At 41.9% G+C, this 25,360-nt stretch overlaps 1 protein-coding gene across 2 annotated transcripts; it reads right to left on the bottom strand.

Annotated features, from left to right (window-relative positions):
- Positions 1-20,187: 20,187 nt before the first annotated feature.
- LOC147879721 (uncharacterized) lies at positions 20,188-24,173 on the bottom strand. Of its 2 annotated transcripts, XR_015540639.1 has the most exons (4): positions 23,640-24,173; positions 22,933-23,329; positions 20,460-22,242; positions 20,188-20,350 (listed from the first exon to the last, which is right to left on the bottom strand). XR_015540639.1 is itself a non-coding variant. In XM_087371566.1 (3 exons), the coding sequence occupies exons 1-3, from the start codon at positions 24,022-24,024 to the stop codon at positions 20,769-20,771; spliced, it is 2,256 nt and encodes a 751-aa protein (XP_087227692.1). In that variant the 5' UTR covers positions 24,025-24,173; the 3' UTR covers positions 20,391-20,768. The 2 variants fall into 2 exon arrangements, 1 of the variants encoding a protein (XP_087227692.1); XM_087371566.1 differs by lacking the exon at positions 20,188-20,350 and having other exon boundaries at positions 20,391-22,242.
- Positions 24,174-25,360: the final 1,187 nt, after the last annotated feature.

The raw sequence follows: 25,360 nt of genomic DNA, 5'->3' as shown, positions 1-25,360 counted from the left end.
TCAGTGTCTACCAAAGAAACCACCCCCCGGTCTTGTACTACAATGGCTTGAGTAGCTAACTCATCTGCCCTTTGATTTTCTTTGTTTATATGAACAAACTTGCAAAAATCAAACTGACTACATAATGCCCTAGCCTTTTGATTAATCTCCTTCAAATGAGGACTTCTTGTCTTGTAATGCCCTTGCATTTGCTTTATAATAAGCTAAGAATCTCCTCTTACTTCCAATTCTTTAACTTGACTTTGAAGAAAACCCTCCAAACTAAGAATCAAAGCATTATACTCAATTGCATTGTTAGTTGTGATACCTGGAAGCTCTTATCCTCTAGCCCATACTTCTTGACCTTCAGAATTCATCAAGACCATCCCCCCAGCTCCTTGTTGGCATGAAGGACTAAAAGCCCCATCAAAATACAAGACAAAAGCTATTGATGGTATATCCCTTTCATCTTTAATGTTCTTCTTACATTTCTTTTCTTCTCCTAGATCCTCCCGTCCTATGAGCAAATCTGCCATAGTGGACCTAGTGGTATTTTCAGTGACAAAAGAGAAAGAGAACTCTTGAAGCTTTGACAACCATTTTGCAAATCTCCCCCCAGGATTAGGCTTGCGAACTAGATATGCTAACATAGATTGAGAGGTAAGGAAGAAAAATGGTCAAGGTAATAAATAGGAGCAAAACTTTCTCACTGAAAACACCAAAGAGAGAGCTTGCTGCTCCATTTCTTCATACCTTGTTTCCACCTTTGTAAGCTGTCAGCTGGCATAATAGATGGGTTGCATTCTACCTGTCTCTCCTTTTTGTAGCAATACAACACCAACTGAATGCAAAGATACACTTGGATTTACATAAAAGTCTTGAGACCAATCAGGGGGCCTCAATATTGGGCCCTTACTCATGGCCTCCTTAAGTTGCTGAAATGACTCTTGTTGCTCCACACCCCATTGGAAAGAAATTCCTTTTCTTGTCTCAACAAGTTCATGGGATGCACTATCTCTGTGAAATCATCACAAAAGTGTTGATAATACTTGCTCTTTCCTAGAATTCTGCAAACACCAGTGAACTCTCAAGATTTGGCAATGCCATGATTGCTTGAACCTTGTTAGGATCCATTTGCAAGCCTTCTTCAGACACAATATGCCCCAAAAAGACTACTTTTGTTTGAGCCAAATGACACTTACTAGTATTTAGACACCCTTTTGCTTCATCAATCCTAGCTAAGGCTATCTTTAGCTTCTCCATGTGATCTATGCGCCGAGAATAAATGCAAAAATCATCCAAAAACACCCTTATGAACTTTCCCAAGTAAGGCTCAAGCACTTGACTCATGAGCTTTGAAATGTAGCTGGTGCATTGGTCAACCCAAAAGGCATCACTCTGTAAGAAAAAACTCCCCAAGGTGTGACAAATGATGTTTTCTTTTCATCTTCCTCCCGAATACGAATTCGAAAGTACCCAGAATACCCATCACATACAGAATACATCTCATGCCTTGCTACTTGGTCTAGTATTTCATCTTGGAATGGCAAAGGAAATTTATTTCTCTTAGTGCATGCATTCAAAGGATGAAAGTCCACACAAACCTGCCACTTATTTCCTTTCTTTGGTGTGATAACTACAGGAGATATCCATTCTGAGTCATCAATAGCAAAGGCACGAATCTCACCTCAAGTAGTTGTGTTACCTCTTTCTTTAATGCCTCAGCTTGGATCACAAGAAGTTGAAATCATTGAGAATAACCACTCCATTGTTATAGTCAAAAACTACCCAAAGACTCACCTCTTCTTCACACCAAGCTGCCAGTGCATGAAACAATCCCCAATCTATCATTGTGTCTGCTGACGGCGTTGTCTATTCACCAACATATTCAAGAGTGCAAACATAAAGGATATGATTATGATGACCCTGCGAATAGCTTGAGCATCACCTTCACAACGGGCTGCAATCTCTTCTAACGAAGTTCTTCCAGGCATCTTCTTTATCACATCAGAAAACACATGCCTATACTAGGCATAACATGCAATCAAGTACACCCAAGACCGTTTAGTAAGGTGGGATGAATCCAATACCAAACGTACCGCGCATCTCCACCAAAATATGTGACATGAAGTTGGGGGTAATAAACTTCACGCACCTCTTCACTTCCTACTGCTTTTGAACTGAGTGACAAAGAAAGTTTATCATTGAGAAAGGGACATTAAAAAGAAGCTTTTATGCCAAGATACCGCACCATACTTTCCTCCCTTAAATGAGAATGAAGACGGTAACATCCCAAGTGATGTACTCAAGCATAGGGAGAAGGAAAGGATTAGTAGAGGCCATAATCTCAACAAGCTAGTCTGCACCAAAGAGAAGAGTGATACGTTGTTGAAAGGTGCTGATTGGGTCAAATGGGTAGGTTTCGAGGAAATATTACACCTCCTTCATAGATACCTTTACAATTAGCTCAAAACACTCTACAAACTGTCATTAGACATAAAGGCCTATAACTTTTAGTAGAGACATGATATCAAATATTCAAACACATGTAGATATGTGCCTTGATGAGAGCTTCATGCTGATATACGTTTCATAAGAAACAAAGAAGCGGCCAGAAAGTTATGGGCAGTGTACTAGATGGGGTTAAAAACTATCATGAAAACACACTATCCAACAAAGAGACTCATAACTTTTTGCTGTGATAACTAATTTAAGGTTTAATCACATACAAACATGTGCCTTGAAGAGATCTTTGCGCTGATATAAGTTTCATCAAAATTGGACTATTAAACGGAAAGTTATGACCAAAACACTAACAGGGGGCAAAATGTCATAAAAACTGCCCTCCACCCATGCTAATTTCGCCTGAGCAGGATGCTCCCTCAAGACTCCACCTTCATCAACGATCCACCACTCATATATTTTGCCTAGAAGAGATTAAGTAACTCCCTTGGTGGCTCGAGAAATGGATGGACCATGTGTGTGCAATGAGCGGCCGAATAGAAAGAACTTTTAAGGCTTTGAAAGAAAGAAAAGGGAAGAGAGACTCAAGAGAGGGAATATGAAGTGATCTTTATTGTCAATAGAGTGAGACTCCACTCCAATGCAACTCAAAATACTATAAACACAAGGGAGAAGAAGAGGTTTCATACATCAAAAGAGGGAGCGGAAGCTCCAAGCCTACTCATAGAGAGAGAATGAACTAGAGAGAGATGGACTCAAGAGTCTACATAAGAGAATATCTACAAGAGGGAGAGAAGGCTTATGGAAGAGGCTTGAGGAGACTAGAGCTACAGAAACATGAGGCCTAATGGTGGAAGAGATAATGAACAAGGGAGAGTAGGGCTCCTTTTATAAAGATTTTGTCACCCTCCTTCACCCATTTACAATTGTTGCTTGTAGATTCCTTTCCTCATCAATCACATAAGCCCATATGTCACCATCCATGTCCTTTTTGGCTACTCTTGCCATGTGTCCAATCAAAAGATGCTCAAGACTCTTAAAATATTGAGACAGTCAAGACTCTCCCCACATGGAGCCTATAGGGACCCTCTCTTTTCCATATGTCCACATCCTCCTTATTCCACATAGGAATTCTTCTAGGATTCCTCTTGACTCCACACTCCTCCACATGCTTGGCATGCGGCCTCTCTTATATTATTGGAACACATGGACATGAGCCCACCTCTTTAGATGACTCACTCTTCCTATTTTCTAAAAACCCCATAATATCCCATACACAAATAACTCTCACCCCATACCAACGTATTTATCATTCATACACATGGTGTTTACAATGATCCATTCCACTCATCCTCTCAATCCCATACAATATCTTAGAAAATAGAAATAAGTGAGAGCTGCTAGGCTATCACTTGATACTCAAACTCTTATCAAACATAGAGAAAAACAATACCAATGCTAAATACAAAATATTAATTTTTGGCGTCACACCAATCATCAGATGGTTTTGCTACTATAGCTAGCCCCGACCTCCGAGTGTGTATATGTTGGCTTCTATTCTACACCCAGGCACATTTGTGTGAGGACTACAAGAGCGAGCATCTTCATTGAGCATAGCATTGGGTTGGGTTGTCATCGAGCACCTTTTTGAGTTAGTCGCTTGAGGGAACAAGAGTGTCAACATTTTGGCGATCCTATTGGGTGAGGGTCAATTGAATTTTGAGTTGATGAGTTATCAAGATAGGATCTTTAGAGAATCGAGTTAGTGAGCTCAGAGTCAGGGTAGAAAGATAAGAGAATTCATGTTAACTAGCAACGACAAAGTAAAACAGCTGTTGGGAACCGTGGGCTACTATAGAAAGTTTATTTAAGTGACTCTGAATGAGTGGCATCGACTAGTAGTGTGCTTCAAGACTAGTGTGTGGAATACAAAGAGAACTCAGGTTGCTATTCAACTATTTTTTGCCTTAAGCAATGGCGACACACACTCAAAAAGACAGAGAAGATACGGGGCTATATGTGAACAGTATCTGAGCCAAAGGCATTGGTTACATTCGACTATGAGAAGTGGGGCGATCTTAGAACCAGAGTTCAATGCCCGAAGGAGGTTGATAGAAGAAACTGTCCAACAGGATCGGCAAGCATGTGAAGAGAGACCCGGCTATGCTACCCCAAGGGTGGATGTTGAATATGATGTAGAGCTAGAAGGTCATAACAATTGTGTTGGGCCGAGGTGACCCAACAGTATAGAGAGCTTGGATTTCAAGTGGATGGCCATTTCCTCAGTTGAGAATCAAATAGAACACAATGACCAAATCAGAGAGTGACGAGAACATCTTTGAAATTACTTGGCTATCATTCGAGAGGGATTGGTATGAAGGTAGAAGACCGTCGGCTATGGCTGATCGAGAAAGAGCCCATCGTTGAGATGAAAGGTGTGCTTCTAATGGAGAGACAAGCCACCAAATAACGGAGGTGAATGAAGAGAAACGAGAGAGAAACTAAGGCAATTTTCCCAAGATTTTCCCAAGTTACTCTCACAATATACACAATTACTATTTGGTTGACAGGCATACATCAAGTTGTGCCTTTAAGGTCTGGAGACAGTACCAATTGAGTCAGGGAGAGTCTACAGTGACCTCACACCCATGAAGGCAGTTATGATAGTTGGAAGTATAGTGTCTCGGAAGACTTACCTACTCGGGTTTTGGAGCAGAAAAGTTTAAGTTTAGCTCCAACATCAAGTTTCAAATTTTCCAAGGCATAAATGATGAAGACCCTTATAGGTCCCTTGCAAAGTTTTTTGCATGTTTGTCATATCAATGGAGCAAAAATATATCCAGAGTATATGGATTATTTCCCATGTACCTTAATTAAAAATTCTTAAAGGTGGTTCAATTAGGTTTTGATTGGGTATTTCCCCGATTTGTATGCAATGTCCCAAGCATTCTTGCAAAGGTTCTCGCAAAATATCAACAAGGAATATGTGAGGACAAAGGTTGGTGAACTAAAGGAGAACAAGGGAGAAGCTGTCCAAGAATTTATGCTGAGGATGCAAGATCTTATTAATCAGTTGTGTACGATTCTAGATGACAAGTCTATGCGAGCCCGGTTAATCATAGGTTGTACCCAAGTAGATTTGCATAAGCTAGAGATAGTCAACTCGACTAGAACTTACAAGGAACTACTAAACTGAGCTATTGCTATGGAGAAGAGTGAAGGCTCAAAAAATAAGGTAAAGAAAAAAGATGCTACAAGGAGATGCCAACAAAGTCAAACAAACTGAAAACCAAGCTACATAAGGCCTCAAAAGAATTGGGCATTCAAGGTCTCGGAGGGCTCACTCAGTAATTTATGTGACTATCATGTGAGTTCAACATAAGGTAATGTTTAATTTATTCTTTTCTCACATTTTCACAGAAAAAATAGTGCCAAAAAAAGTATTTTGGAAAACAATTTACAGATTTGATAGGAAAAAGGTGCATTTTATTAATGAAAAAAGGGGAGGGGTTCCCCACTTCCACAAAGTTCACTCTCTTTACACTTTTGGGGTGGTCCTCATCCCCAAAAAGTATCTCGTGGGTACCACCACTCCCCCCCCCCCCCCCCAAATTTTTTTTTTCAAAAGTGCCAAAAATGTCCTAAAACCCTTCCAAACCTTCCCCCAAACCATGCCTATATACCCAAATCACTTTCCAACAATTAAATCCTACTAATTATCACCATAATCACCTCCCAACCTCTAAATCATACTCTTTATTACCATTATCTTTGTCGTAATCCCAAACTTTCTTCCATTGATCCTATTCTACACTATGCTTATCTAAATCGATTTTCTTCTCACTTTTGTATAGTAATCCAAAATTGCTTCCATTGATCCTATTCTACATTGTACTAATCTAAAATCTTTGCTTCTTTGAATTCTAGTTCAAGAACCTATTTTTGATATCCTCTCATGGATCCATTGGAAGGCACCAACAAGCCACGAAAATAGGTTAAAGTTGCACCAAAGTACGCTACAAGTCATTAATGTTATGGCCACAAGATTGTTAACAAAGAAACACTAGATCAGCAACAACAAAAAGGACCAAGGCATGTTGACCTATGGAGTGTTGGTGGACTTTATCCAGTGGATCCTTTAATAACAATTGCTCCTCCTATATTTGAAAATTTTACAAGTTTGATTCAATACATATGAGATGGTCAAGGCTTACTTGGCTATTGTAAATGCATCGGCCATTCCAATGTTGAAGCATAATTTGCCAAAGTTCACTTGTTGAGGATGGAAGGAGAGATTGAGAGACTTAAAGACGCCATGCAAAATCTCCATGAACAACTAACCTAAGAACAAAAAAACTTGCTAATTTTGAACTTGCAAAAGTAAGGTCATGAGAAAATCACAATGTTAATTGATCATAAGAAAAAATTCTTGAAACAAACTAGGTCCCTCCAACAATAGCTAGCTACATTGATTAGGAGATTAGAAAAAATAAAAAGAACCCCTTTAGGTTACAAACTTAAGATCAAGCCTTTGCAACCAATGGAGAGATTGCCATATGGTGGAGCAAGGAAGCGCATCATTGACTAGGAGATTAGAAAAAATAAAAAGAACCCCTCTAGGTTACAAACTTAAGATCAAGACTATGCAACCAAAGGAGAGCTTGGCATATGGTGGTGGAGCATGGAGGGAGTGTAAAGCTATCTAAATACATACAACTCTCAGAAAATTTAGGAAATCTTTCAAATACAATGTCCATGGGAGGCTCAACAGCACGCTATTTTTGTCCAATCATGGGAAAAATCGATTAAATATACATTGGAATTATTGAAAAGTGTTATATGATTGTATCACTAATTTGGAAGCTATCCCTCATGTGCAAACCTTGACAGTACGACGTGTTTGGAAAGCATTGGAAAACATGGTGAAGATTTTGAGAAAGCCTTCCATATATGATGAGGATTTGGAGCTAAATAGTTGTCTTGAAAGATTTCATTGAAGCCATGGTCGATGGATGGGGTGAATCACACATTACTCATAACATGGTATGTTTTATCATCACTTTTCCCAAAATTTTAATTGCAATAAAAATTATTTCATTGGTGTTTACCTCATGTGCTTTCCTTGTGGATGCAACAAATTATTTATGCTCACAGTCCATGGTTCCTAGAGCAATATGATTCGTTGAATGTTTGGAGTGCCCAAGGGATGGAGAAGTCGCATTACAAAGCTCGAGGTGCTTAACTCAAAAGTACAAGGCATGAAGGTGGGGTTGATGGAAGTAACGCTCTATGAAATGTTTGAGTGGTCCTATTGTGGCATAATTGGTCCTTTTATGCAAGGGAAAAAACTTTGCAAATAGATTTAGCCCAAGTGTACTATAAGACATGGGCCTCTTTTTTATGATGTCTATTGATGATTCGCAAGCGCGGGCGAGGAAGGTGTCGGTATCAATGATGGATATGCTAGTCGGTATAGGCATCAATATGCATGTCAGTATAGGCTTCGGTATATACCGACAGGGTCAACATTTGCTTGGGTGTAGCCAATCACGAAACTATTTTCGAGGCCATTTTGGGGCTGCGATGCAATGCGCTTTTAGGTGAATATTTGAATTTTTCGTGGATCCGCGCTCTTGTCGAAAATTTTCCCGACGTGATGAAGGCGCACTAGCATAATAATGAGATGCAATCTATTTATTCTAAACACCACATAGCTCGACACATGGCATCTCTGCACTACTTTACGCAGTGCAACCGCCTGACCACTTATCATCGTGCAACATTTTGCCACATCTTTGTCACTTGTCACTGGACACCACACCCATGCAGATCATTAAAATTGAAGGTTGGCTTGGAGAGACCACCGCACTAGTTCTTGGCGTAATAATGAGCCACAATCTATCATTCTAAACACCGCTGTAGTGCATGGCTTGACCAACAACCTTTTATTGAATCTTTTCCCATGCAAATCATACGTTGGCTTGGAGAAACCACCGCACTAGTTTTTGGCATAATAATGAGACGTAATCTATCATTCTAAGCATCACCTTAGTGCAATCTCTGGCCTGATGACTTGTCATTGCCCAAAATTCAAGGTTGTCTTGGAGAGACCACCACATTAGTTCTTGGAGTTATAGCTCTGTTACCTATTTTTACATATTATAGGAGGAGGTCTATGACAACCAGTGCGCTGGCCAATAGAAGGAGATCTATGACAGCCATCACGCTAGTTCTTGGAGTTATATATTTGTGTACCAAGGAAAATGTATTCCATTGTGCAACCAAGCAAAATGCAATTGACGATATGGCCCTTGAGGGTCCCCTCTAGGGGAAAGGGTTATATCGACATGCCATTTTTGTCCAGTGGCATCTTGGATATTGTATAATGCATGTCGATATGACCCTTGCTCCTAGAAGGGACCCCTCAAGGGCCATATTGTCAATTGCATTTTTTTAAATTTTAATTGTATTTTTCTAGATGTATCTCCATGCAACAACAATAGTGGGTCGTTGGAGTTATTTTAGCACTATTTTAGTCATAAACCAAGGAAATTGTAGTCTTGCTTTATTGGTATTTTAGTCCTTGTTGCAATAAATATAAACGAGGGCTCCTTGTTGCAATAAATATAAACGAGGGCAAAAGTACAATTTATCGAGTGAAAATTGAAGAAAAGCAATTACAATGTACATCTACGTCCAATAAATAGGTTATATAAAAATTAACAACTTATACTGAGGACCATAACCTTTCAAATATAAAAGTTAACAACAATGCATACTGAGAGCCTCAAGTCTAGCTTCTTGCATTAAAAACTTTTAGGGAGCCAAAGGAGGATATGATGGAGTGGCCGAAGACCATGCACATTGCCAACAGCTCGCCAACATGACTCAAATTATGGCCCCCCTAACAAGTCAAGAGTACTCTGCTCTGAAAATACTGAGGCCTTTGTCGATAGATAGGGGAAACCCATATAGCATAGCCATAAAGAGGCCCTCAGTGAGCATGTAATCTATGTGGTGACATGCAGATGTGGGGGGAATCGACTGTGGGAATGAAGGTTCTCCACTAGTACAAACATTTCTACTCCAGCTGAGTGCAATGCAATCACTTTATATGAGAATACAGATACCATTGGGATCAAAGAGCATCAAGGGGGGGTGGTAGTACACATGGTGAAGATGAGTGGGTGAGCAACAGATGAGCAGGGGAGGAGATGAGTGACAAGACTTGGAGGAGGGAGCGTGGAGCATAGTAGAGCAAGGGTGGAAAAGAGCTAGAGGAGAGGTGTGGAGCAACATAGTAGAGCATGTGGAGCAAAGTAGCAGAGCAGGGGCGGATGAGAGCAACGTAGTAAAATGCCAACTGCCACGGATCTTAGATATTATAAAGTTCGAGCCACCATGGTGGCTAGAGCCTGGGGTTCCATTCATATTAATTACAAGCCACCGCGGTGGAATCTTAGGCACCACCCCAGATGGGCTGGTAATCATGAAGCCGACACCATGTGGTGGGTAAGTAGGCCACTCCGGTGGCTAGTAATTAACTGTCAGCCCAGACAGACGTGGCTGATGAGAACCACCGTCATCGGACAATAATTCCCACAAAGGTAAATCATGAAGCTCTAATCACTAATTAGCATGCACTCTAGTTCTCTACTGAGCATGCGAGCCTGATGACTGGTAATTTTTACTACACTCATAGTGATCATGCATGCTTAAGCCCGGTGGCTGGTAATTTTAATTGGCCAACCCAGTGGAAACTTAGCCACAATAGACGTGGTCATAATCACTCATTACCATGCACTCTAATACTCTACTGAGCATGCGAGCCCTATGACTGTTAATTTTTACTGCACTCATAGTGATCATGCATGCTTAAGCCCGGTGGTGAGTGAGCGGTGGGTGGTAATTTTAACTTCCATCCCGATAGAATCATAGCCACAACAGACATGGTTGATGAGAGCCATCACCACCGGATAGTAATTCCCACAAAGTAAATCATGAATCCTAATCACCTCCAATCCCTCATTACCATGTACTCTAGTACTCTCCTGAGCATGCAAGCCTGGTGACTGGTAATTTACTGCACTCGTAGTAATCATGCATGCAAGCTCGGTGGCAGTAATTGGAAGGTGAGTAATTGTGGACCACTGCGGTGGTTGGTAATTAACTGCCAGCTTGGTGGGTCTTAGCCGCACCACAGACGTGGCTGGCAATCTTAGATGCCACCACCTCTAATCACATATTACCATGCAAGTTAGTACTGCCGCCTTGAATTATTAATCAAAATTTGGTCCAACCACCATGGTGGCTCTCACCTTGATAGTGTAGTCGTGGGCTACAACCACCGTAGTGGCTCTCACCTTGATAATGTAGTCGGGCTACAAATTGCTATTCCATTTTCTTCACCGTTTTGCCTTCTATCCCTTTCGACCATTTGGTTCTCCCTTACAATCGGACTGCACTATTACATTTCCTTCACTATTTCATCTTCTATCCCTCTCGACCATTTCTTTCTCCCTTGCAATCCGACTACAAACTCAAGTCTCCACTATTCCATTTCCTTCACTTTTTCATCTTCTATCCCACTCAACCATTTCTATATCCCTTGCACTCTTCTTGCAACTTCTATCCCCTCTCGTAATGGACCCCATGCACAGTCCAGGAGCTCATCACACAATCTTTCCTCCTCCTCAGCAGCACCGTGTGAGAGCCACTCTCCTCCCCTAATCTTGAAATCATGACATATGGGAGCTCCTCTCTCGCTCTTCAAAAGTCCAATTTGGATTCTCTCCAAAACTTCACCAGGTTGGTATAGGAGGTGAACGTGAAGGAGGGGCAACTAATCTGTCAAGGTTAGAAGATTACCATCAATGAAAGCATGATTGAAAATGCTCTAGGAATTTCTAGAGGCAATTTGCAAGCACACTTTTTTGAGAAGCAGTGGAAGAGACATGATATTCTAGATGTATACCTCGATACTCAGATTAGTGAAGATGGTGGAGTCAAGCTTTCTAGCTTGCCAACAAACCTCCAAGATGTGTTGAAGAAGACCATTCACTTCTTTCCTGATACGAGAGGAATCGTGATGTTCTGGCAGGTTCAAGTAGCAACTTCAAGCAGCAGCAAAGCAACTGAAAGGACGTGATGTCTCTTTCTCAAGGGAGATCTCCAAGATCATGTCAATTAACTTGAATAATTGTGTGGATGGCAAATCCCAATTGTCATCTCAGTCCCCTGGAGTTGCAATGCACCTGATGGCATCTACCCTCAAAGGGATTTTTTAGCAATACGATAAGCAGATGTCTCAGATGGTGACTTTTCTACAAGGGAAAGCCAAGGATGTAGCAAAGACAGTGCAACTTGAGAAAAGTCTTAGGGAAGGTGCAAAAGCCAAGGTAGAGGAGGCACAAGCGAGGGCCTTGTAGGCACAAGAGCAAGCTGAGGCCGCTACAAAAATGGTTGACATGGAAAGGCATAGAAGAGAAGAAGAAAAGAAGCACATGAGGGAGCTCCAAGATAGGCTTGAAGAAGTGAGAAGTGATGGGGAAATCATGGACAAGGAGCTAACAATGATGTGAAAGGATCTTGAAGATCAGAGAGCCGAAAAAGCAGGGTCTTTACAAACAGCTCTACAACATGCAAAATGCATTGAACATTGAAAAAGACCAAATGATGGAGGAGCTAAAAAGGGAGAATGCAAGAACCAGAAAGGTGATGCAGGAACTGTGAGAGAGCTTCAAGGCCAGGAAGGATGGGGCATGGGAAAACCGAGGTGGAGAAGACAACGAGGCAGCTCTCCAGGGGAAAGACCCACGTCCTAGCTGACCACCTCTCGAGGATCCCCAATGAAGAAGCTCTCACAGGAGTCAAAGATGATCTCCTTGATTTTCAAAACACTATTGGAAGTCCAAAGAGTAAGCTACAAGACCCTGCAACAAGATTACAATAGGGCTATGCATGAGCTTTCCATGGCTTTCAACAATTATTAAAATGAGTCTGTCATCCTGCGAGATTTCCAAACTAGAGTGGAAGTGAGGAGATGAAGGAGAACATCCACAGACTTAGGATGAGGGAGGAAGGAGTCAAGAAGAAGCTTGCAGAGCTAGACTATGGTATTGATGGCCGCAATAGTTAAATCAGATGCCTATCCTGCTATGCAACAGTGTCCAAAATGCATTGTCTACCATACCCCCATCATAGATGACTGCATGATCCTATGGCATGCGTGCTACCACCCTATGCACGTTTTTTGCTTTGGGGTGTTTGCGCATATAAAATCGCTATGTAGATAATGCCATTTGCCATTGCCTAGGTCATGGAGAAATCAAATGTGCATGCCTGCTACAGCTATCTTACGACAAGAAAGTAGATGTTGTGGCTCAATTTTCCATTTGGAAAAAAGATGCAAAAGACAAGGAGCTCAAATTGAAGAAGGCTGAGACCGAGCGTGACTACAAGGAAAAGGAGACTGAAAGTTGGATGACCTCCTCACAGAAACAGACCTGAAGAAGGAGGAAATTAGTTGCAAAGAGGACATGCTTTGGTGGTGGGTGTATTACTTGGAGTCAGGACAGATGATGAATATTAATTTCCCTGGCTATTGCTTTTCCTGCTCTTTCAAGATACTTATCAAGCTCATGATGTAGGTTTCTTATGGCAGGACATGATAGAGGGGCAAAGATGTATAGAGCGCAAAGACAAGGATGAAGAGGACCCCCAATGAAAGGAGGAGTTACTATGGGCATACAAATTGGCAGAGTTAAGAAAGTAGTATGTAATCCAATTGTGTGAATAGGTCTGCCATTGTGCATCAAACTGGCCTAAAGAGCTAGGAGATGCTTGCTATAGAGAGACTGATAAGATAGTTGGGAGTCTGGAATTTACTTGGGCCGCAAAATGTCGTATTTTTAAAAAGTAAAAATCTTGCAGACATTTCTTGGACTTGTGGACTTTCTCATGGTGCTCATAATACCTGATTTTGTGTCGACCTACTTCCATGTTAGTACTTAAATGTTTTAAGTAGCCCGATGTTTGAAATTTGACGGTTAACGAAAACTAGTCTAAAGGGGATTGTTTTAGTATAGCATTGCGCAACAAATTTTAGGATAGCACGGCAGTATTGTAGGGATAGCATGGTAGTAGTGCAGGGTAAGCTATCGCCAGCATGGTGGTTGGTTGCACTAGGATATTAACAGCTACCAGCACGATGGTTTGCTTCTACTATTACAAGATGAATGGATTTGTGGATGTGTGGATTTGTTATGGGAAACAAGCACGGTGGTTGTTGGGATATACTAAAAACAAGTATAGGATGAAATCTGAAGATTAACGAAATGATAAAGAGTCTAAAGGGGACTATTTTAGTATAAATTATAGGATAGCACGGTAGTAGTGCAGGATAAGTGATCGCCAGTGTGGTGGTTGGTTGCACTAGGATATTAACAACGACTAGCGTGGTCGTTTGCTTCTATTATTACAAGATGTATGGATTTGTTATGGAAACAAGTGTGGTGGCTGTTAGGATATACTAAAAACAAGCATGGGATTTACAGAAACAATTTAATAAAAGCAACACAGTGGTTGTTTGGGATATACTAAAAGGAAGCATAATCTCAAATACAAATTCCATTTTCTAGGACAAGTGGAATATTATTTCCTTGCAATGAGACTACATTTTCTTAGTACGATCTCAAATGTCCTCGTCCACTGCTCCAAGACACCCCAAGATGTGCTCATGCATGTCTAAATCCAATTTGAAGACACTCTTGCCCTTCTTTCATTGTGTCACAGGTTGCATCTAAAACTTAATAGCTCTTACTAGATGAGAGTACATACATGTTTTTGGACTCTTATGTAGCAGTTTGTAATTATAGCCTCTCTTGGATGTTTTCTTGTACCAAAAAGCTCCAACTACTACATCACACTTCTCATAGGTTGTTCCCCAATTATCCTTAAATGTTTCCCAAACCTTGTGCTTAGGATTTATACACTACAACAGAAAGTGTGGGTCATCTTCCTTATTCTCCCCAGATGCTGCAACAACTGCAAAGTTATCCTCCTCTTCTAGACAGTCAGTGAGGTCATCGAAACTCTCCCCAAACTGTGGCGAATCATTAACCCACCTTTGTTTCTGGGCTAATTTATCAAATTTAAAGCTCAAAATATTATCCCAACCAACTTGGGAAAGCCTCTAAATTAGCCCTTAGGCTAAAATTCGCCCCTAATTTCTTACCGGTGTGCTCTCAAACTCTATAGCTACCTCTACCCATATCTAAGGGTTTGATGGTGATGCTCATCCACTGTCTTCATTTGATTCTGTTTCCTCGTTGGCCTTTCTTTTATCAATTGGTCTTCTTTTTTGGTTTGTTCTCACCATATGGGTGAAAAACAAAATTGTGGGGTAGGGGGCCTATTTTCAGTCCCATCCTGCCCCATAATTTTTTTTCCATTAGAATCATGATAAAATGTTACAAAAGAGTTCTACAAATTCATGTTACAATTTGCATCAGTATAGGTGTTGGGTCATTGTTTGCTTAGGTGTAGCCATTTTTGGTGAGCTTCAGGGACTTTTTTGTATATAGGTATCTTGCATGACCCACAACTTATGCATTGCTCAACGGAATTTGGCAAACTTTGTCTTCAAGTTGTAGTACGCATTCCAACTTGAACATGAGAGCAAAAAATTATGAAATAAGGATTTGGAACGAGACCGTTAAAGCATTACAAGTGCTATGTTGCATGTGAAGCATGCATCCTAAAGACTATAAGATATAGCAATTTATTCAAAAACATCAAAATTTTGTTCTATATATACATGCAACCAAGTAATCATTCAAAAGTACACTACGTGAGCTTCTCCTCAACCCAAGGACACACCTAAATGAGAACATTAGGCATGGGTTAATGGGCCTCAATGTTGTGCAAAAGTGATGCATACCCATTTGAGAGCGCGCTCCTTAACTTTCTTTTGATTTGTTGAAAACCAAAATGGATTGAAAATTTAGAATCCAAACTAATGGGACTACTGCATGGTGGTCTTATAACATTGATAGTTGTTGGTATTGGTATCTAGATTCACCCTAAAATGGAAGAAGTTGGAAAAGTGCAATCTGTGCATGTGAAAATATCTTTTAACAAATCCAACACTATTTACAATTTTGAATTATTTCTTTTTCCATGCACTTGCTTGCTATATGGCTGATAAGCATGCCAAAGGTCATTGCATTTCATAATACACAGCATCAAACCCGATAGCGTGCCCTTTGTCCTATTTGTGTTTTGAAGCATTTTAGACCACATTGCACTTGTTTGGGATATCCAATTCTACTAACGTATATTGCCAGAGGGGGGAAAACTGGCAGCTCAAATTTTGCTACTCCCGTGAATTTTGAATTTTCACACCTCCTACCCATCAAATCTTGGAAGATTAAGTACCTGGAACTTGCCCCACCCTTGCAAACACCCTGCACGCACCTCAACGTAACCTTGTGTAGACTTTGGTTTGCCATTGTCTTCTTTCGGGTAACTTGTGTTCTATTCTTTGCTTGGCTCACTAGCTAGCTTCTCTGGATCGTGGCCATGGCATCAATAGAAACATGCAGCTCACCATGGCTTGCAAGAGAAGCAGACAGAGGCTGCGAGACAGGAAAGCTGAAAAGCCAGGTCAAGGCACAAGGAATAGAGTGCGGGTCGAGGAAAGCGATGGCACGGTATAGAATTGGCAACGAAAGACACTTTTGCAACATCTGTGAAGGGAGAAACAACGAGAAGAAAGAAGACTCCTTGTAGAGCAGTAGCAAGAAGCGGCTGTAGATGCACGCATTCGATCATTGCCATCGGAGCGAAGAACAGGAGCTGTGGTGTCAGGTACAGTTCAACCAAGGGAGCTTATAGGTCACGTGGTTCAATCCATCCCAAAGTATGTGCTTCACAATTTCACGGGCCAGGTGGCAGGAAAAACAGTTCAGGACATGCCTTGCCAATTTTCCCCAACACTATTGTCTCTGTCATAGATTTTGCTAAAAATTATTCATTTCAACAACAAGATGAGATACAAAGTTCTCACTGGTACAACAAGCAGATAACAATTCTTGTGCATATCACGTACAATCATATGCTTGATTCTTCCACACCTAATGCCAATCTGCTTGCTGACTCACAAGAGTCCAAGTCAGTGCAACGCACATACCATTTCTACATTTTAAATGATAGGGAACATGACACCTTATTTGTGCATCATGCTTTTCTACTACATTGGGAATGGCTGAAAAAGGAAAATCCCCATGAAGAAAATATAAAACAACATTGGGTGTGGTCGGATGGTGCTGCCTCTCAATTTAAATCAGCCGGTGGATTCTACTTCGTCTCAAATTAGCATGCCCTTAAGAAAAACTCAATGATGCCCAACCAAATTAGGACATAGATCAGAGGAAATGGTAAAATGGTGTTGATATACATAAGAGGGTTAGGAGATGAGTCTATTGACCTTGTAGAACAAGTTGTCTGCAAGAAAACATAAGACTACTCTTCATGTACAACTCTCGAAATTTCTATAAAAATTTTTTTTTGGCTAGTTTGAATCATAGAAAATATTCGACTACTCTTCATGTACAGCTCTCAAAATTTCTATAAATTTTTTTTTTTTGCTAGTTCGAATCATGAACTACAATGAGTGAGAAAGGGAACTAGAATTTGTTTGGGTTTTTATCTTGTGAGAAAGAATACTAGAATTGCCAATGTCAAATATATCCTAGGCTCTCCTGATGCACTATCAACCAAACGAAAGAAGCCCAACATGTGTTGGATGGAGACAATGCTATTGTTCTTTCTCATAATATTAAAAATCAAACATAGCCTGGTTCATTTGTCACTCACTCAAGCTCATAGTTGCAATCAATAAAAAAGTCTCACTAGCCTAATTGCACCTACAAGAGAATATATGAAATGTTATCCTAATAAAGCATATTTTATTAGAACCATAATAATAATTGGTTTATATGTTATTCCATATCTCAAAATAGAAGAGCTCTCAACTTACAACATATCTACAAGTCTATCCAAGTGCTCCTCTAAATCATCTTGAACCTTGATCATATGGGGTCACAAGCAAGTAAGCGCCAGCACTTGGTCGTCATCATCAACAACTTCCTCTTGGCTTGTAGGCATGGGATAAAAGGAACACCATCCCAAAATTGTGGCCCATATATCTCTTCTTGCTCATTCTATTCTTACAATAACTCAAACTCCTCATCCTTAACATTATTTAACAACTTGTTATTTAAATGTCCATGTCGTGTTGGCCTGCCTTAAGCAAGCCATGTATGACACTATTGTAAGTTAGAGTGTTTGGCAAGGACCCCAAGATGGTCATTTTCTCTAGCAATTCAGGTCAAATATTACATTTGGTTCCATGAGTATCAAGAATATAATTTTGATCTCAGTTATGCTCACTACTTGAACTGGTAGTAGTTTGAGCAAGATCTCATTATTGCTAGAGATTGCAAGTTCTCACATCTAGATCCATTTGCATACCACCACTTGTTTGCAGCATGCTCCTTGGACATTCTCCTCGCATAGTTGGAATTGAAGTATCCTTCTTTAATGTGATACTTACCAAAGTCCTGCATACACTTAATGAAATCATGGGGGTCTGGGTAATATGCCTGCACTATGATGATCATGAATTTTTTCCATTACCTCCAATATTGACTGATTTTGCACACCACGCAGGATCTATTAGCACGTCTATGCTATCTAGAGGAATATGCACCTTTCGCCAACATTTTCTTGATTCCAAATGTAGCAACGTGGGTCCAAGAAGGCATTTTGTCTTTTCATGCCAAGCAGACCTTGTTACCATATTATGTAAGCTTTTCCCAAAGTAGTCACCTTAGCATCGAAAGCTCTTAGAGCAAGCATTGCACATCGACTCACAACTGCATCTACCACTCCTTTCTAGAATATTGTGTTTGTAATTGTAACCTTCTCATCCCTTTATTTCTTTCTCTTCTACTTTGAATTCAGAGCTCTTCACCAAGCTAAATAATCTTGTGAGCAAAGTATCTCTATCATAGCCTCTCGATTCTCTAAGTTATATTCCATTGTACAAAAATGAGTACAAAATTTGTCGTAGTAGTCATTGTAAGCACTTTCTTGGATTTTTTTCCTATATATGCCAAGAATTATGTGATGTGTCTTTATGAATATCATTATTGACCTTGCATAGTCCACAATTTTCTTGTACCAACACATGTTGACTCAAAACAATTCTTCTTATCCTAAATTTACAAGAACATTTATAGAATGATGGTTGATGTAAGTGTGACATCCCTTTTTTGGTATTGATGTAAAAAAGAAGCGCTATGTATAGTATTCTCCAAGTTGCTTTGCATATTGCTTATTGAGACAAGAGGCCAATAAGGTAGTAATTACATTCGGTATGGACTAATCCATGACTATCCAAAATAATGTATTGTTTTATAGAGGTACCTATGAGCATGCCACATTTTTCCGAAGTGTTGTGCATTGAAATATAGAAATATATGCAAAGGCATAATATATGAACAAAGCTATTGCAATGAACTCTATCTTACATGTGATAAAGTACATGCTTCATTTTGTATTGTTAGCTCAATTTGTGTTCAGCAAATAGTTAACTAAGAACTTTGAGGGATGGAAAGGCAAGGCAACACATAGAGAGAAAGTGACCAATGCTAAAAGAAGAGTTTTTTAGTTTATTGCTTCGATTTGCTATGGTCTATGTTAATCCAATTGGCCATTAACCATATCTTGGTCTAACATGGTGGTAGTGCATTTTTATTTGGTTAGGCTATGGTCGATATTAAACCATTCAGCCATTAATCCATATCTGGTCTAACATTGTGTCATGAACTAAAATTTTTCTCCATTACTCACTATATACAAGCATCTATGCACTAAAATGTTTGTATATTTCGCACAATTGCATGTCTATGATATTTAAGTCCCACTCGGAGTAGGGATGTGAATGTCTTAGGGGTATTTTAATGTGAAATAGGCATGACTATCCTATGTCTATATGTTGAAATTTCACTTCAAGGGGATGTAAATGCAATTTGCATGCTTCATAATTTGGTTTTTCATCTTGTGCAGGAGAGAGTTTACAATGTCACCATTTGTTGTATTAAAGCAGTGTATGGGAACCAAAGAAAATATATTCCTGCATATCATCCCTACACAACCCATGTGGGATGTGGTAGGCTAAAATTGTTGGAAGTTCCTGCACGTATTCTCGAGAACAAGAGATTGGTCAGTACAGAGGATGAACCCTAGCATGCCCACACCTTCAAATAACATTATAAAGTTTTTCCATTTTCTACAACACTCCTTATTAAATTTAGCATTCAAAAGTCACATAACTTGTAGATCTTATCCCTAATATATTCAAGTATGTGTCTAGAATAGAATTTGAATTAATGAGAAGACTAGAAAATGATGGGGATAAAGAGGAGCAAGCTGCCAACAATTGATGGGAATGCTAAGCTGTTAAAGTCTCCACTTAAGAGGATGGAGGACGAAGATAAGGGAAACACGCTCAACATGCACCACAATTAGTTCCATCACGTTCAGGAAAAACAAGGACGGGATTCAGGCAAAAGGGAACTTGATGAACAAAGATCATTAGCATTGATCAAAAGAGTTGTGTCGCGAGAGAGACAGAAGTTGTATGAAAATAGCATCATTGCAGCTAGAATAGGTAGCAAATCCTTTTATTATGCGGCCACAGCCAGTATAATCGAGCCCATTGTATGAAAAATAGGAATGGCAAGCTTCTTATAATTTAGGTGCTATAGTGTTCAATGCCAGTAACAGTTCAAGTTTATCCATTGCTCGAAAAGACCTCTTCTTCCCCTCCAGAACCTGCACTCTGTAAGGCTAGCTGTAGTAAGACTGAGCAAGGCACTCCATTGTAAATAGAAACATATGTACTTTATCCACAAGCTTGAGAGTACAAATCCACATCTTTAAGACTTTACCTGAAGGTGGGTCATAGCTGGACTAGCAAAGATCCTCGAATACTCAAGGATTGGCCTGCAGCCGATTCGCTAATTTACAGTTTAATGTGACGAACTGTTTGGAGACTGAGCTTTTAACAGAACCTGTAAGCAGCTCAGCAGCAACAAGTGAGTTGCCCAACATCATCCACCAGAGAGAGCATCTTAGTGGCAGAGTAAATGAAGAGCACAACATCTGCTTGAGGAATGAGGTGTAGCCAGAGCTCCTTGTAATCAGGTATAGCCGGAGCTCCTTGTAACCAAAAGGATCAGGAATTTGGACAGAAGCACTCATACATCCCATGATTTCGCTGGAGATTGACTGCTTACTCCCAGTGACCTTACACTATCCCTTGAGGTACTGTACTGCTCCATTCCAACTGAGCCCATGTGAGAAAGAGATCTTCCCATAGTAGCTGCAGCTCCTACCATGTTAGGAGCTCCTCTTACCCCTAAGAAATCCCGTGTTTGCCTGTCAGCTGCCCCATCCTCCCCCTTGGACAGGCTTCCGAATCCCCCCAACATTTGGCCACTGCTGGTGAAAGGATGCTTTGAATACTGGGAAGTGTGCTGTAAAGGTTGCCCCACGTTATCCTTTGAAGAAGAACGTTGATTCATGATTTCATTGCTTGAGAAAAGCAAACTATTTCTGGGATCCGGAAAAGAACGCCCTAGAGGAGAAGGTAAGTTCCCCATTCCGCTTAACATACCAGCCGCTCCAGGCAAAGAATTCAACAGTTCATGAAGGCTAGCATTTTCCATGGCTCTTGTGTCGCCACCGAGACCATTCGAGTTCCCCTTATACCCAAAAGTTCCAGGAGCTCCTCTAATTAGAGGGTGGCTCTGAGCAAGGCTTGAGACCGGCATCCCTATTCTGCTGGCATCTTGACGTGAGCCTGGCCATGCTGATCCCATGGTCCCTGAGCTTGAATCTGAGCCTGCCATCCCGAAGCTTTTCAAAACGGAACTGTTGCTGGCTGTTGCACCCATTTGAGCAGCTTTCTGGAGCAGTGCGGTAGCAGACATCTGAGCACTTGAAGAATGAGCGTGATTGTAGAGAGCTGAAACGGACGGCAGTGCAGCTACGCCCCCAGGTGCATTAGCTCCCAGTCCACCTGACGTTGCGTGCTGCAGGCGCTCTCCTGAAGCTCGTTCTTGCCAGTTTGATAACGCCCCAAATTCTGAGAATCCAGATATAGCACCCATGTCAGTCATTGACCCGGGTTGCCCTATACCTGCACTTGGTAAGCCTGGCAAAAATAAGCTGCTGTAGTGACTGCTGGAGCCGGAACCGACGGACATCGTGCCTGATAATGGCTTCTGGCCATCGTAGTCTAGAGAACCCAGCATACCCGCCATTGCTGTTCGCCTATACGAATCCATTGAATTAAGGGAGACACCCCCTCCAGATGGAAGACCTTGCGAAGAACTTCCGAGTAGGTATTCGTTTCCTGCTTCTCCAGGTCCCGAACCTGTCCCTAGGCACAAGGAGAATCTTGCGCGTGAGGATGGTGTGGCTGATGCCGACGTGTTCATCTGATGCGGCAGCAGCGATAAACTGTTCTCCGTCAAGCCAAGCGGGGACGAACCTCCTGATAACCCAGGTCTCAGAGAAGCCGAAGACAGGGGATCTATTGTCAACGGACCACCCGACTGCATGCCAAGGGCACTGCCATGATTACCTGAAAGATGTGCGCTGTTGACTCTTGCATTTTCCTCTGCCAGTGCATCACAGAAAGCCCTGTGCGTAATGAAGCTATCCCTCCTGCAACCACAAGAAATCGTGTGGTCGGCCGTCAGTTCAAGAGCCACAGTGTTGAGGGAAAAGAATAGGTGAATTACATCGACCTCTAGACCTCGAAACAGCATAAACGAGTCACGTTAAGAGGATCCATCGTACAGCCCTACAGACGAACTTTTTTATCAAGCTGTTTTTCTGACACCATATTTTCTACAAAGTTTTGCTCCAATTCATGGTGCTTGACGCTTCTGCATAGTGCTTGCAAGCTACGGTCACAACCTTCTACAACGTTTGATGGTATGCAATCTCCATGACCTAGACGAATAAAAGTGCAAAAGGCAGCCGACATAAACACGACGCTAGAAAGCTCGACGGAAAAGGTGAGAGAGATATTCAATTCCTAGCAAGCTTAAAAAATGCGGGGCTTCAGAGGAACAAAAGTGAGTCCACATCTCATGGAAAGCTTCAGCCCTAAAAGCAGATCTAGCGCGCTACAACAAGAGACTGATGGAGGATTGGTAACGATGAGATCCAAGCAAAATAATTACGACAATGTCTGCCGGTTGATGAACGACGACAAATCCACCGGAATCAATCCGTAAGCTCAATTGGACAGAAAAAGTTGGAAGCATAGAAACTTGGAGCTGAGTGAGACTATGTCTGATCAGGACAAAGATGGGACTCTGAGGACTCGAAATTTGTGAGAGAGACGACCTCGAGAAGAGGGTTCCACAATCACAACGATATTCACGAGTCCCGCAGGTTTTCGAGTGAGCTTTCCAATCGGACTGCACGGCATAGCGCTTGGAACACTTCTCGCACTTCCACTTCTTTTCTCCGTGCTTCCTGCAGAAGTGCTTTTTGATGCCGGTTAGATCTCCCAGAGCTCTTGCGGGATCATGGTGAACGCACGATGACTCAGGGCAGATGTAGACCCGCTTCCTGATCTCTTTGCTTGTTCTTTGCCTCAGCTTCCATGGCAAGTTATGACCGCGCCTGTGAAGCTGCAGGTTCTGATCACGTTGAAAGCCTTTGTTGCAAATCTCACAAACGAATCTGTTCGTGGCCATGAGAGTCTTAGGAGACAAAGCTATCACTTCGGCATCAGGATCTGCAAACCCAAAACAAGATACCGGAAAATCAGCTCCTTGGACCTACGAAACAATTCTATCACGATCAACAACAACCGCAAGCCTGATAGCAACAAAGATTCGCACTCATGACTGCATGAATCTCATGGGGTTCGATCGATATCTACGAGTGTCCGTCCAGGTGGATGCAAACTACGGCAATCATGACAAAGATCGTGTAAAGGGAGCTGATTCTCAAGAACAATGAGAGACTGGGAGATGAATTGTGCTGCAACTCCGACACTGCCTGGCCGGAGACCACTCGCTGAACAGGCTGTGGAGGGTGCAAACCTGGGGTCCCGGGGAGGTTTCTCTTTCTCTTCACAGCTACGGTGAGCCCGTTGCTATTGAGGGGAGCAGCGGAGGAGCTCTGCTGCTGGACGGTGCTACCACCACCGGTGGTGCCTCGATCACCGGAGGAAGACCCACTGGCCTCACCGGAGGCGGAGGTGATGTTAGACATGGTGAGGGCGGAAGGTTCACGGCCGTCCCAGGATTCCAACTTGATGGGCGGGGGGTGAACGGTATTAACGAAGTCTAGGGAGCGATCGACGGGAGGATCAGAGGAAGTAGTGGGCGAGCTGAAAGCATGGGGGAGGTGATGGAGGAAGGGGAGGGAAGGAGAAGGGAGGGGAGGGAGGAAGGGAGGTACTGAAGGGAGGTGGGAGCTATGCATGATGGAGGGGGGCAGGGAGGAGGGGGTGGTGAAGCATGGCGGGGGGGGGGGGAGGATATGGAGGGCAGCGGGGCTTCCAAACAAGGACCTGTGTCTGTAGTGGCTATGGCGGGGGCCAGAAGGTGGAGTATACAACGATCTTCAACTCTCTAAACAGATTATAAGTCTGCGTGAACTATATGAAGAATATCTTCAGAAACCTATCAAGATGAAGACGATAACACGTTCGTCTACTTGCGTGGCACGTACATGCCCCCCCTCGCCCCTGTCATTAATTTCCTCGCCCCTCGTGCTCGTTTGTACTGTGTTGTTATCCCTAGGGAATGAGAATTTTTTCACGTCCCCCATGCTACGTCCTTTTGAGATCGCCCACGTCATCGTTTTACTACTTGCCTTCACCTTGGTCCTTCGCCCCCCCCCTTGTAGTCTCTCACACACACATGGGCTAGCACCGATCGTATAGCCTCACTCTTGTCAGCGCGAGGGGCCTCCGCCTGTGCATGTAGGCTCTGCTCGTGCATTCGACACTCTTGTGCATATGGGGTCTGCTCTTGCCAACTATATCCCACGTTAGTTAGGCTAATGCGCCTTGTGTCGCCAATCCAGCAAGCTTGTTTCAATGCCCACTAGCACAACATTGCAATGCCGAAGCATTATCATTGGCCAAAAGACTTTGCTCTTGATGTAAGTAGGTGAAACAGTGTGCAAAATCCCTTTCAAGCCGCATTAAATGCTATTGTGGAATGAGGCAAGCCTTCATGGGTCACTACTTTGCCAATGGTACTTGGGCATGGCATTGCTGGATAGCAGCAGCAACACAAAGAAGCTAGAGTCATCACCCTTGGGCCCAAAGGGCTCAACCTCAGTTCCATCTTCATCATTATGTTCACAACTGCTCAACACTTGTTTCTACCCAGGAGTTCATAAAATTTTCCTCATCAACAACGCTTTGGAATCTATGTTGACCACATCCATTGCATTTTCCAAAGAAACCTTTCAAATTTACCTCAAATGCATTCCAATCTATGGTCGTACTAGGACTTCTCAAGAAACAAGTTTTTCATCAACTCTCATGTCTTGATTCTCTTCACACTTCACTCACGTTACACTACACTATCTCACCCTGCACCTTCCCTATATATCATGGAGGAACATATAATCCTAACAATTAAAACCTCTTGTCTAGATCTCATACTTCTGTGGGTTTGGAATACACAATCCCACCTTGCACCTACCTATGGACTATACATGCATTATCAAGGAGTAAGAGATAATCTTAATTCAGCCCATCGTCCATTAGTATGCTCCAAAACCCCAATTTCTTCCATAATACACA

Source organism: Dipteris shenzhenensis, chromosome 33 (genome assembly GCF_047967505.1).
Source record: "Dipteris shenzhenensis isolate YYH24624 ecotype China chromosome 33, Dip_SZ_1.0, whole genome shotgun sequence".
NCBI lineage: Eukaryota > Viridiplantae > Streptophyta > Polypodiopsida > Gleicheniales > Dipteridaceae > Dipteris > Dipteris shenzhenensis.
Note: the sequence above shows the minus strand (reverse complement) of the source record. Positions and strands in the feature narration are given on the sequence as shown.

Coding starts and splice junctions, on each gene's coding strand:
- LOC147879721 (XM_087371566.1), bottom strand. CDS start 24,024: ATGCATAGCTCCCACCTCCCTTCAGTACCTCCCTTCCTCCCTCCCCTC. Junction 23,330..23,639: donor AAACCTCCCCGGGACCCCAG/GTTTGCACCCTC, acceptor TTGGGTTTGCAG/ATCCTGATGCCGAAGTGATA. Junction 22,243..22,932: donor TGTGGAACCCTCTTCTCGAG/GTCGTCTCTCTC, acceptor TTGTGGTTGCAG/GAGGGATAGCTTCATTACGC.